This window comes from Rhea americana, unplaced genomic scaffold (assembly GCF_003343005.1).
Source record: "Rhea americana isolate MKP2758 unplaced genomic scaffold, rheAme1 scaffold_129, whole genome shotgun sequence".
Classification (NCBI taxonomy): Eukaryota; Metazoa; Chordata; class Aves; order Rheiformes; family Rheidae; genus Rhea; species Rhea americana.
In genome coordinates, this window is record NW_028185361.1 from 404,777 (window position 1) to 419,149 (window position 14,373).

Here is a 14,373-nt window from a genome sequence, read left to right on the forward strand (position 1 = left end):
GCGGGGCGAACTTGGGCTGAGTTGGGGGAGGCTCTGCGGTGCGCGGCTGCTGCGCGGGGCTGCGCGCGCGGCGGGCGGCCCGAGGGGGCATCTGCTCTTCCCCGGTCGTCGGATTTATATCGCTGCGGGGCGATCGGGCCCGCCGGTCCCGAACTGTGCGTGCCTCAGGCGCAGTGGCGGCGGTGATGTGCCGCTGTCTTCGGGCTTTTATGGCAGTCTGGTGAGGGGAAATAAAATATCTCCACTGTGGTGCGGTATCCTTGTGGATGGAGATCGTCTCTGCGACATCCCTGCGCGGGAGCTGTGCGTAAAAGGAGGGAAAACTGGGATGACTTAGTAACTTTTATGCAAATAACTGTAGGCAATGATTATAACTTTGAGAATCTGAAGATTAGCATTTTTCTTATAGGTATGTAATCTTCTGAGTTCAACTGTTACTATAAATGCCTTGAATAACTGGTGTAACAAAGTGCTTCGGACTCTAAAAGTAGTAAACAGCAATAATATCATTTAGAAATTATTTTATATTTTGCATTGTGTAAGGTGTAACTTGCTATGCATGCATATACATTGATTTCTACATTGAATATATTCTTTAAATTCAGTAATATGAGCACCTATTTTTATACAGCACTTTTTCCTGCTATAAGAGTGGTGTTGATGCAATACTGTCACCCCAGCATACAAGAATTGTTCTTCTTCACATAGTTTTTCTTCTCATAGTTTCACTTGTTTCAGGATCAACTGTTGTGTAWATTTAGCCTATTTTTCTAAGAATTTGTAGGATTGGCACTTTGAAAAGATGCTTATCATGTAAATAYTCTTTGTAACTTTCTGCATTGGTAGCTGAATATGCTAACGTAAACCAAGACAGAACTGGAAGTGAATGATTTTTTTTTTCTTAGCTAGTCCTAGATCTGAGCAGAAGCACACTTGAATTCTTTCTGTTAACTTATAGATTTTGCAGGAGAAATAAAGAWGCTGTGCATGTGTTAGAATTTTATTTTGATCCTCTGCCAACACCGTAGTATGCTACCTGCACTGTGGTGATTGTTGCTCTGTGCACACATAACATTACAATTAATGTTGTCTCAGTTGCATAAAGGTCTGATGAGATGCTTGTTAGTACTTCAGTTGCTTTTTCATACATTAGTGCCCTTGCATTTGGGAATTGGGCATCACATGATCATGGTGAGAAACAATTACTGCAGGTAAGAATCTTCAGTCTGTTTATTCATTTTTGCAAAACATTTGGGGACAGTTTACCTTCCACTAGGATTATATTTCAGCAACTGAGACTTAATACTGAGCAGTGGCTTCTGAAGGATGTAAAATAATCAAATATTGATAGAATTTTATCCCTAGGATTACTATTGAAACAAACATATTGTTACTATGTCTGATAGGTTGAGGTAGGGTATTAACTTACCGTCAGCAATATTCTGCTTTAAATTCTAAGTTTAAACTAGTTCTGTTAAGTACTTCTTTATATGCTTCTAATCACATGCTGTTGCACTAATATTAATAACACCTGTTTGTCCTTTTAAGCATGAATGAAGAAAACGGTTCCTGTGAAGAGTAAAAGTATTTGATTCTGGAAAACCTTTCAAAGCACCTTTAACTTCAAAGCTGGAGAAAAGTATGAAAGAACAGTTCATCTGATTCTCTCAGCGTCTCAAGCAGAATAAAACATGGCTCTTTGTAAAAACACTGTTGCAAGTGTCTTTGAGGAGTGGTGTTTGAAGGAACAACTTTTTGGTTGCAGACGGAACCAGAATGTTAGGAAAAAACTGAGACTGATACGAATAATAGGACTTCTTGTGAGTATGATGACCATTAGTACTTTCTCTCTTTCAGTTAGTGCCTTTTTCAAGACCGAAGCACGTAGCACAGAGCTGGCCAGCAGCCTCGATAGCCCAAGGCTAAAGCATGGGCACCAAAGAACTCTCTTGGATTTCACAGAACATAACGAAAAYGGCACCCCAGCTTCACCTGTTTCTATGAATTACAAAGCTGAGCACAACAACGCAACAGAAGAGCATGCCAAGGGAGAGTACCCAGAGGACCTTTTCTCTCTGGAGGAAAGAAGAAAGGGAGCAGTGATCCTCCATGTCATTGGGATGATTTACATGTTCATAGCCTTAGCCATAGTCTGCGATGAGTTCTTTGTTCCTTCCTTGACTGTCATCACTGAAAAACTGGCCATATCCGATGATGTGGCTGGGGCAACCTTCATGGCTGCTGGTGGCTCAGCCCCTGAACTCTTCACTTCTTTAATAGGAGTCTTTATATCCCACAGTAATGTCGGCATTGGGACAATAGTGGGGTCTGCCGTGTTCAATATCTTGTTTGTTATTGGAATGTGTGCTTTATTTTCTAGAGAGATCTTGAACCTCACTTGGTGGCCACTCTTTCGAGATGTGTCCTTTTACATCGTTGACTTGATCTTGCTGATTATCTTTTTTCTGGATAACTTAATCATGTGGTGGGAAAGCTTAGCGCTCCTGACAGCGTATTTTTGCTATGTGACTTTCATGAAGTTCAATGTGCAAGTAGAAGAATGGGTGAAAAGATTTTTAAACAGGAACAAGGTTGAGAAAGTAACAGCAGCAGACTCTGAAGGAAAGGTTGGTCAATTTTTAATGAGATTTATGTAATACTGCTCTTGTAAATGCTGAATCCTTGTTTTTCATAAGTGCCCTGATATAGTACAATAAGCAATATATTAAGTTCAATGCTTTGCTGAAAGGCTTTTTGTTTAATCAGTCATATTGAACTGAAAAAATAAGGCATGAGGCAGCTTTCTAGGAAATCAATAGCTTTTAACTCCAGAACAATCCTACTCACAAGAACAACAGGGGAAAAAATGCACACAGGAAGACCCAAACCTTTATCGTTCAGCATTTTGCCACATCAGTAAGGCCTGAAAGACAATTACTTTCTTTTCTAATATTTTAGATTAAGCAGTAGCTGTAGCTGTAGCACCTCTTTTCTTTTGACAGAATTYATTTTTTAATGACAGAACTCATTTTTTAATGACTTTTCTCCTTAAAAGCACCTGGAAGAATATGCAATAGTATTTTTATGTTTTTAATCTTGTGATTTTGATATAAAATACTTACTTGTAATTAATAACAATTACATGAAAAAATAYCCCTGGAGAAAAAGTGACAATAATAGCAAAAGGCTGAGATCCACCATTTAAGTGTGTTTGTCTTTCTTGCACAGAACCTTGCATTTGAGCAAAGTAATTTTTGGCCTCATACCTGGCCATAAGTAGGGAAGCAAATTATGCACAGAAGTATTCAGTGGGTCTTCAGCACCCACCTCTTAGTGGTGGTAATAAGATAAACAGATCTGTTGTTAGAGCAGTATGTATTTAAAATAATTTTGAAGTTGAACCCGTAAATACATATGGATGTAGGCAATGTGTTAACTGAATGTTTAATACTGAAAACAAAGCGTCTAGTTTTATATGGGAACTTATTYGTGAGCTAAGGTTACATTATTCAGTGAGTAACTATTCACTGTTTTGTTTATTTCTATAATAGCCTCAAATCAGAGGATCAGAAGGGAAAGAATGCATTSGTGTAAATGTGTAGACATACAAATGGAGGAGAGACTGAGCACCTATAACTGTATAGAGAGGCTGCATTCCTGTAACTCACAAAAAGCTGATGTTTCTGTCTGATGCAAAACTCCTAAGAAATACTCATGTTCTGGCATTTGCAAAGGTCCACCAAAGTAAAAACAGAAAATTCCTTTTTTTTTTTTTTTTAACCTTTTAACCGAGGTTAGCGCTTCTGCACTGTTTCCTGTAATTTCATGTTTTCCCTTCTGTTCCATTCTTTCTCCAAATTTTCATCTTCATCTTTTTCAATATGCATACACTAGGTTTTAAAAAAAGATAAAAAGAAGGGTAAGCACCAACAAAGTATTTGCCTTAACCAGTGAAGACTCTTTTAATTGCATTAATTTGCCTGTTTCTTGATAATGCATTATTTTGCAGTGCATTATAAGCACTTTCACAGTTTGTATTATGTGCATAGTTTTGGAAGAGAATATAGTATTGAAGCAACCATGATCAATTAATCCACCTTCATCTATCAATAAACTGGGCATGCATGGTATATGAATTTATTACTGTTCTTAAGCTGTAGTCAACATGAAAAGCAACTGTGTAGGGTTGTTGAATTGCAAAGATAGCTACATACCATGGCATCTCAACTGTTTTCAACTAGATAAATAAAAGAATAAATAATTTGCAAGCCACATTTAACATAGCCAATGTTTAAAATATTCTGCATAGATTTAATTTTAAAAAGATGTTTTTTGGAGAGCTCATTTGCTTATTGTTTGATATATGGTTACTATTCCTTAGAGATTATCAAATTACAGGTCTGCTTTTCCTAAAAAGAATCCCCCGCCCCCAAATCTTGATCACATATTTCATGGATATATTTTCATGAGTTAACACATAGTTATTTAGAATGATAAACTCACTGAGGGGTAAGGGAGGGGATTAAAGAGATCTTCGAGTTAGTTAAAATTTAGCAAAGATGTGTTTGCTACCTCTTGGTGAAAAACAGATTCTGAAAGCATGAGAGCGTGTATTTCTCTAATGAGCCATGCTGCAAAGACAGAATATTCCACTAGCACTTCAAAATGATAATTCATGATGAATTCCTTTGGTATTTACTTCAAGGGAGCATTTAGCAAGATGAACTCATTTTCTAATAGCAAGGATGTCATAGATTTTTTTTTTTTTTTTTGAGATAGAGAATCTCACTGGAGTTCTGAATTCATTTATGTAATGCTAGATAATTGCTTTTTGTTGCTTTTTAAATTAAAAAGCTATGATGTGTCCAGAGGCTTGACAGAAATGGACATTCAACTTTAAAGTTATATCCTAAAGTAAAGAAGAAAATATTTTTGTAGTTTACCATTTGCTTGCTGGTGGTGAATAGAGTGCACATGGATGTTTAATTCCTAATCAGTGGAGATTTGAAGTACTGCAGAAGCAATAGTCATGGCTTTTGGTAGAGGATACTTCATTTCTTTAGCACATGCTGTAAGCCTAGATTGCTTCCAGCCTCCAAGAATGTTTTTTAATGTAAAAATACAAATGTATATAAGCAAACTATTATATCAAATGCAAAATTTTCAATTGTTTTTAATGGAAAATATGTTTTTTCCCAATTAGGGTAGAATTTGCCTAGGTGGTTTTTTGGAATCTGTAATTTAGGGTATTTTTAAAGAACTTTATTTCAAGAGTGCCTGGAAGATTCTGTTTTTTCTTTTTGCCAGCACKTCTTCTACACATCCATTATTGATTCTGCTGTTGCTAAAATGGCAAGTGGTCTGCTGGAAAACCTGCCTGTCGTATTTATCTCTAAGACTCTGTTGTAATCTGAAAGCAGCTCAACAAAGTTGAGATGTCTAAATAAGGCATCATAAAGCTGAAGGGTTGAAGGGTTAGGTGGCTTAGCAATCAGGCATCAAAGAGTGAAAAACCTAATCCGATGAAAAAGCTTTGAGATATTAAAACATGTTTTATGTTAATTTCGGTACTTTGATTATCARTAGTCTTCAGCAAAGTTTGTAAGAAGTATTACCTTCTTCAGAAGGACAGTATCTCCTATGAAAAAAAAGTCTTAGATATTAAATGATTTCTCTGCTTGGCTATCACTCTCTCTATATGTATTTATCAATTTACCAGAATACACACCTGTCTCTAGGTGTCTTTTAGATTCCTGTCACAGTCTTCCAAATTTGAGAAGTGGAGGGCTTTTTGGTACTAGAATTGATGAATATTCAAATTTATTTATTTATTTATTTATTTATTTATTTATTTTAGTATGTGAGTTATCTGTATAAAGGCATGCAAATCCAGACAGTGCTCAGAATTTCAGTGTGTTCACGCTGTTTTCCTGCACAAACTTTTCAACAAAAACTGAGTTCTTTTAAAGCGTATAGGTTGAGAAAATCTGGTAATTTGATTTTTGGTAGCAATATGATGCACCTGATTAGAACAAACTACAAGCTGCTTGCGTCTAGAGACCCTGTGGTCCCGTTGTACCAGATGTGTTGGCAAGGTCATGTTTGAAGTGTGGATGATGTTGATCAAATGGTAGGCTGTTACTGAACTTTGGAGACAGTGATGAGCAAGGGTGGAAARGGGAAGGATGAAAGGGTGAAGTCTCGTGAAAAGATAAGAAGAAAATGCAGAAGGAGAAGTATAGCAGTTGGAGGAACAAGAAGGGCAAATTTGCCCATGTAAGGTGACATGACCAAGATGGGTCCTGAGCAGTGATGCTGAGCCTGGTTGGCTGCTCTGATTTGGCCCTACAATGGCCMATGAATGATCAAACTCAATATCTCCAGAAGTCTTTCACAATAGTTCAAGAAGTCCTTTCCAACCCAAATTRTTTTATGTGATGGGATTTTAAGGCTTTATATAGTCATCCTTCACAATAATGGATGAATCTGTAGAACAAAAAACAGGAAAACCCACCTTTGATAATAATTCTATGCACTGCTCAGTTGTGTGAAGGCATTTAAAAGAAGGTTGAAACTAAGTGTAAAAGAAAAGGAGAGAAACATAGAAATAGCTGAAGTACAAAGTTATTTTGTTAAAAATAAGATTATTTTATATTTTGCAAAGATTTTAGTTTCTTCTTGATACTGGTAAGACACACTGCTCTACCGTGACCTATCATATTAATCATCTTGAGAAAAATTGCACTTTGTTTTTTAAATACTGCTATGTTCTTCAATGCCGTATGGAGATTATTGTAGAAAGACTTGAATCTGAACACTCAGTAAATAACTTGAAACAGTTCTGTTTGGCAACTAAGAACAGAATGTGGGTGGCATAGGGATATTGTGCAATGACATCTGTTTAACTGAGAGTACCATTTTAGATAAATAGTTTATGGTATATACAAGCCAGTTACAATTTTTCTACATTTATAGAGTTATCTTTGAAAAACGAGCTATTTTTACCCAGAAAACATAGTTTGATGTTATTTTATTGCCAATATTCTTGTCTTAAGAAACCCTAATAGCTTCTGTGTGAGATATTAAGATCTATACTGGTCTAAAGTGTTGCCACATTGTAGTTAATGGCAGTATTTGCATTTTAAAAGGCAGCACAATTTTAGRGTAATTCTCTGCTTTCTGACTTTTCAGAAGGGGAAAAGGATACACACACACGCACACACACACACGCACACACGGTTATAAAGTGTGATCTAATATGTGTTTGTTTAAGGAAAAAAGACAAGTTCCTTGCATGCATACGGAAGAAAAATGAACCTGCAGAAGATACAAGTTTGTTTTAGTTGTTTTGGCTGCCTGAACTGTTTTTTCAAGGCTTCTCGGTGTTGAACCCAGTATCTGTCATGCTACCAATAGAGCTTTTCTTCTGTCTCTGGGGTATATTTATATTTACAGATATATATACAATATATCTATCCATCAGTGTGTTTTCGGGGTTTTGTTTTTGTTTTTCTAAAGCATTTGTAAATAAAAGGAAATCGGATAATAGTTCTTAATATTTTCTACCACATTGTTTTGTAGTTCATAGCAACATCAGAATTTCATTTTACAGGTGATAAACAGTTGCCAACTTGTGCAAGCACAGATGTGKGAATATAGAGCTGTGGGGACCCGGGACCTTGCATGCCAACACATGAAAGATAGCTGCATTGCTTTATGTACATATTTGGAGCATTTGCATCATTGTGATTCTTGTACTAAGCTCTATTTTGATAAAAAAATGGGTTTTCTCTTACATTTTGTTTGCTTTTGTTATCTTGAAACCTTTTACATTACTTACTATAGTAACTTAATGTTACTCCAGTAGCAGTAACAGAGCACAACGTATGATGCTACTCAATTTATGCTTTGTATATAACCTTACTAATGCCGTTTGGGATTATTGCTAACATACCTGAAGCTTGATACTTTACACGAGCAGCCGTTAGTACAGTGATTTTGATATTCTGAGGTTTTTTAGCACCCACTGGTTGCTTACTATACAAAGCAGCAATTACAGTAATTTTCAGCACTAGAGACTCCTGGTGTATGGGCCTCGGTAAGAAGCAGAAAATGATAGCATAGAAATGCAGCACAGATTAAATGCTCTTGAATCACGGCCATCCACTGAGATTGATTAGGTGACCTTTGCTAATTATGCTCCGGAAAGGAAATCTGAAGCTTTGCACCTTTAATTAACAGCAAGGGGACAATATATCTATCCATCAGTGTGTTTTCGGGGTTTTGTTTTTGTTTTTCTAAAGCATTTGTAAATAAAAGGAARTCGGATAATAGTTCTTAAATGCCACACAGTAACAGCTGTGTTGGCAAGCACTGTTCAGCATGGTGTATTATATCATTTCTCATACACAAAGACAGAAATACTCCACGATTAAAACACATTGTCATAGAAGCTGCACAAAATAACAAGAATATRCAGTCCCAAATCTGAAAAGTTTGTAAACTCTTTTGTTCCTTTCTTGGTTATCTCAGTCTTGGTTACTTTGTTCTAGATCTACAACATGATGCAGGAGYATCTGCATAAGATGGAATTTCAATCCCAAAGTCAGAACTCCTAAACTCGAAATATCTGCCTGCGTGCAGATAGCTGAACTGTGAAGGAGCTTTGCTTTTCAGCAAGAGAGTTCGAGTGCTATAATTGTACTGCTGGGCATACCCAGAAATGCCAGACTTGAGGGGGATCAGTATAGTAGCTCTTGTCCATCTAACCCACCAACTGGATGCTCCTCTGCGTTAGTACCCCTTGGGTGAGTTCTCCAAACTTACCTCCTAGACTAAGATTTAACAAAAGCCTGTGGCTTTTGCAATCTCTTCATGTTCTGGTGATGAGAGTGCTCAACTTTTATACACGGAGTACAGCGTGATTTTAAGTGAGTAGCAGATATGGGAGATCAGTGTGCAATGGAACTGAAGTGTTGAGGCAAATCATAGGTGACTTCATAGCTCTTCTGAGCATGTTTAGAAGAAAGACACCATCCCAGTGCTTTTAAAAGGAGGGTGTAAGCGCCTGTCCTCTCTRGAAGTGTAGGATGTGGGTAGGGGCGGGGGCCCCAGGACAAAGTTTGCTTCGGCACTGGGGGCCCTGCAGGGGCTGAGGTTTTTGACACCACTGACTTCAGGGTGGCCTTGGCCATCCCTAGGCAGCCTACACTGCACCACCAGGGCCAGATGCCAAAAAATTAGGTCCGTCCCTTTAATGATCTATGCTTTTGCTATTTTTATTATCTGTAATAAGAATTCCACTGAGAACTGAAGCATTTTTGCTTTTGTAACTGTAAAATAAAATTACAGACAGTTTATTTTTTCAACAGTAAAATGCATAGTACATTCATACAGAAAACAGCATTGTAACAAAATGATTTAGAGGTGGAAAAGCACAATGACCTGAGGTTTACTTAAAAGTAACATGTATTTTCATATTTGTCTAGTGTTCAATGAAAGCTGTATTTTTTTAACCACGGGAATTAGGGACGTTTTGTGCAGAAAGTTTTTTTTTCAAGGGCTAAACCTGAATTGGACAGTATGGGTTCCTATTCTCTGTTGCTTCAGGTTAGACTTGTGAACTTTTTGTGAAGATGGTATAAGGCAATCCTTAGGTACAGACAGACAAATGTACAAACCCAGTATGTGCATTCTGGTTAATACTGACCAATAGAGTACAAGTATTTCAAAATTAAAACAGCTTCCCATGCTCCTTTCAGAAATTCAAAATCAGATTTTAGTCAGCAAAAGCAAAGAAATACAGAGCCAAAGCAAATCTAGAAGTTTATAGTTTAAAAGGATGAGTGAATAATAAAAGCATTTTATACATGAGGTATTTGATGGATATAAGTAAACAGTGATATCTGTAGTAACTAAAACAAATAATCAACAATTGATTAAGGCATCTCTTATCCACTTAGCAATCTTGTAACTATTTTTAAATGAAACTTTAATATAAACAGTAGGATTTAACTTCTCCGTAGTCATCTACCATATTTTGCCTAACCTGCAAACTGTGCGCTAKTGTGTTGYTATGCATTCTATAGAGCAAGGAATAATGCTTTCTTTACTCAAATAAGACATATTTCTATGTATTTGAGCCAAGTCTTTCTGAAGTTGTTTCTCTTGGTTGTTAACTTGATTCCTGAATCCATTAATCAATGCAGCAGTAAGTGTGCTGCTGGCACAGACTGGAAATTGAAATTCTTTCCTGGAACTCGCAGTCTTTTGGAGAGTACAATGGAAAGGTATGGCAAAAGCAGATAATTTTAATGAATTTACAATGCATGGCTCAGTTGCTATGCATCATAAGGTGAGATGAAGCTGGCCTTGAAAAAGGGTGCCTGTTTTTATAGTTTCAATCAGAAACCTCTCATTAAGTACATCCCTTTAAAATTGCCAACTTTCTTTCTCAGGACARACTAAATATCTAATTGTACAAGGATGTGCATTTCAAATTTCTGAAAATTTGGTCTGTCAGCAATAAATCCTTGTTACAAGATGCTCTCAACTCCATATTTTTCTGTTTTAATGCAGCCACAAATTACTTGAACTGTTATTAATTTTGTTATCAAATTACTGAGGTCATAATCAAGCACCCACCACAGCAAGAGCTTAGACAACTTTATGAAATCAGTTCCTACTCTCTGTGGCTCATGGTAGAAGAAGATAAATGTCACACAGAGTGCCTGGAAGGAAGGATGTGATTCAGTATGCATAATTTTATGTATATTGATACATGCTTGCCTTTCTACATCTTTTGCATACTGTCTGCCTTTTGCCAATCATCCAAGTTGTCACTGAGTTGCTGATTATTAATTCCACATATATACGCAGGAGACAATTTAAGGAACTATTWTATTTCACTCTATGATCTTAGCAAGTACCAGCCTATATAATGTCTAATGCAAGGCAGCATCTCTGTGCAACAGGACGTAAATCAAAATTGTGGAGCTAATACTCTATGTTGATTTTTGTGGAAATATATGAATAGGATAGTTTGGGTTTAGTTTGGCTTTGTTGTGAATTTGTGCATGTTAAATTCTTGTAGTTGTATTGTTATGTGCAGGTCACAATGTCACAGGTAAACTGAAAATCCTAAGTCAGAACAGCCTTAGGAGGTACTGCTCCAAAACCAATTCCATTTGAGAGGAAAAAGGTTGTAGTGTATTACCACATATTGCATTATTTTGCAGGTGATCTCTGTCACTTTGGGGAAATGCAATCACCCTTTGCGTGGCTGAGGCTGTGTGTTGGCTTGCGTGTGTTCCTCTCCGAAAATAGAAAATGAAAAAATGAAACTTTTGAAAAATAGCCATTGTCGTATTGGCAGTAGTGTTAAGCCGTATGTCTGGGGAGGGCAATGAGAGTTTTCAGTTGTGATTGTGTTTGTTTCTGCAGCAGGTGGAGGGTTCRGAGCTGACACTGCCTCCAAAGCAGTTTTATTTAGCTATGTAACCCCTACTCTGCCCGAGGCAGCTGTGGCTCACTTACAGCTATTTTGCTGTCCCTGTGTGAGATAATATGATCAAATCAGTTAGAAAATAATTACTGCTCAGTTGCCTTATTTTGCAGTATTCTACTACTATTCCTCTGTTTTCTGTGTCGTTAAAGGTGTATTCACTTACAGAATAGCCATAAATAGCAGTGATCTTGGATGACTTTTTTAAGGTGAGATGTGTGACAGTAGGCTGAAAGACATACGTGTAATGGTGTTAACAGCCCTATGAGGTGCTTAAGAGAAAAATTATATTGGTACAAAATTATTTTTTGTTGGAGGAAGAATGATAGTAACAGGAAATTTGTACTATAGCCTCCACTGACAAATTAATCAGAAATTTTGCTCAAGAATTAATCCTGCTTTATCAGCTCTTAACTACTTACTACTGTGAGTCTTGTCTAAAGTAAATGGTATTACCAGTGACATTTATTGCATAACCTGCTAGTGTTAACTTTTCACCCTCTCACATTGCTTTTAAAACTGCGCTGGCGGATGTAGCACCCTGAGGAAAAGGCATGTCTGCTGTCGGAGCCCGTGCTTGCCGACCTTCAGGGTATCCAAGCCCTATAGGCTTTTTCCTGAGGGAGTGTCTGGGACAGCTGAAGTTTGTGGGATTTATAAGGATAGACACTGTGAGCCTGAATTTTATTTGGGACTTCATCAGATGTTAATGTTGTTGTTTAATTAATGGTGCAAGCTTTTATCAAATTATTGAATTACAGATAGAATCCCTTTTACTTTCTACCAGATTTCGTTCTGTCACAATCACCAAGTTATCATTTAGTTAAAACTTATGACAAATTTATGTCCCAGTGGGAAAAAACAAAAGATATTATTTTGGAAATCCAGAAATTGCTGTGTCCCTGGGCAAGGAGAAGAAACCTAGAAATAATTCATATTGTTAAGTTACACATTATTAAATCAGTCATCTAAAATAACTTGAAAGTATTATGTTGTCTAATAGGTAATTTACATGTCTGTGTAATTTTATTGTTACTTAAATATTCCTCTTTTTCTGCTTTCTTCTTGATAATTATTATTTCTATACTTCATTTTTATTTAGAATGTCTCTAGGCAATGACATACCTGTTAGAATAGMATTTAATACACTGAGGGCTTCATCTTGTCTAATGTCTAATGCAGTCTAAATGCTGCAGTGATGTAAATAATTATAAAAAGTACTCTGCAAGGTGTTGAATACCTTGAAAATAGCTGAATTCTCCAGTTCAGAGTGAATTTTTGATACATGTGCATCCTTGGAATAGGCATGGTAAAGCCAGTTTCTCTCTACATTGCAGACACAAAACCTGAGCCTCCTCTCACTCAGACCAATGGAAGGATCCCTGTGAAATTTGATCAGAGAATAATCATGGAGCAAATTTCAGAGGAACTTTACCTTTGGTTTTAGTGCTCAGTTTCGCAGATAAATGGCTATTTGCTGCCACTCGGAATCCTACTCTGTGCCTTATAATGCAGTGATTTTGTAAAATTTTGCTTGTCTCATTGTCAGAGTAACCTGGAACCATTTACTATTTATACATGCATTTAGGTACATCCACACCCTGCAGATACCCACCCTTACCTGCCTAAACTGTGAAATATTTCTGTATTTTCTCTTCAAATTTTGGACTGCTTCTAAACAACAAATCACTTCAGCCTGAGGCAGAGAATATGATGTACTGAGCAACTGACATTTTATATCTTCATGCATCATATTAGTAATTCCTGCTATCTTATGCCTCTGCAGAAATAGAAATCTGCATCACTAGAGAGGAATGATTTCTATTTCTTTCCAGTGAGGAAATAAGGACTTGATTCTTGCAAGGGAATGGCCCAGGGCACTATTCTTTACTATATGACATTTTGTGCAGAGGAGGGGCCAACAGCTGGAATTACTGTAACTAGGACTTGTAGGCACGTAGGTAAGTAAGTGTGCAGTAAGTTGGAATGTGAATTTAAAATCTTTCTTTGCTTAGAGTATCTACCCAGGAAGCACAAGTCTTCTTAAGGAATATGAGAGGAATACAAAAGTAGCCAGACATATTCAGTAAGCATTTGGAAATATATCACTAATTTCAGCAAGCATTTTCATGATTTTAAATGACTTATTTAATTATTTGGAGAACATTTTCTGTCTGTTGCTTGCTTGCAAGCGGTTCCTTAAGAGTATTTGTTATGCAGTATGTATATATATACATATATATAGCCTCTGAAAGCCATTCAACCTCTTATTTCATTTTAAAGGCCACCGGGAATAAAAGTTGATTCATAACCTCACACCAGGACATATATAAAGAAATACAGCATCACATCTTAAAATAACAGTAATAATCTCAGTAACAGGCATGGACTGAATTGCAAACTCATGCTTTAGTTTTGGATTTAGGGATCTAGATGTGGTTCTCTCTTTCATTTAATCTTCTTAGAAACTCATGGTTCTCAAACCTTGTAGAACATTTTGCAGTGACCTGTAGGAAGCTTTATTTCTATTTGCTTGATTGGATTACTGTCTGCAAGAAAAACAGTGGCTGGCATATTGACTACAAAATGGCGCTGATGCAAAGCAGGAGCTGTGGCATCTACAGAAATGTGGTAGATACAGCAGTGATGAGGCTTGGTGAATAACAGCAAACAAACCTCAAACTGTATGGGAAGCTCTCATTTAGTGACATGCTATTTTTGAAGCATCAGTGAGCGTGGTAGCAGCCATTTTTGCCAAAGTTTTAAATCACCATAGATTTTCTGTTTAAGAATTCTTCCTATCATTAATATCATTTATTTCTGCAAAAGTATGAGGGGGAAATATTGGGACAAAAAGTGAATTGCAGGTA

The 14,373-nt window shown here is 36.8% G+C and overlaps 1 protein-coding gene across 3 annotated transcripts in view; it reads left to right on the top strand.

Annotated features, from left to right (window-relative positions):
• The first annotated feature begins 1,691 nt into the window (after positions 1 to 1,691).
• The window catches only part of SLC24A2 (solute carrier family 24 member 2), a 102,144-nt gene continuing 89,462 nt past the window's right edge, over positions 1,692 to 14,373 (top strand). For all 3 annotated transcript variants that reach the window (XM_085326203.1, XM_085326204.1, XM_085326206.1), the window contains exon 1: positions 1,692 to 2,627. In XM_085326203.1, coding sequence (XP_085182329.1) covers positions 1,692 to 2,627 — 936 coding nt within the window. The remainder of the gene's footprint in view (positions 2,628 to 14,373) is intronic.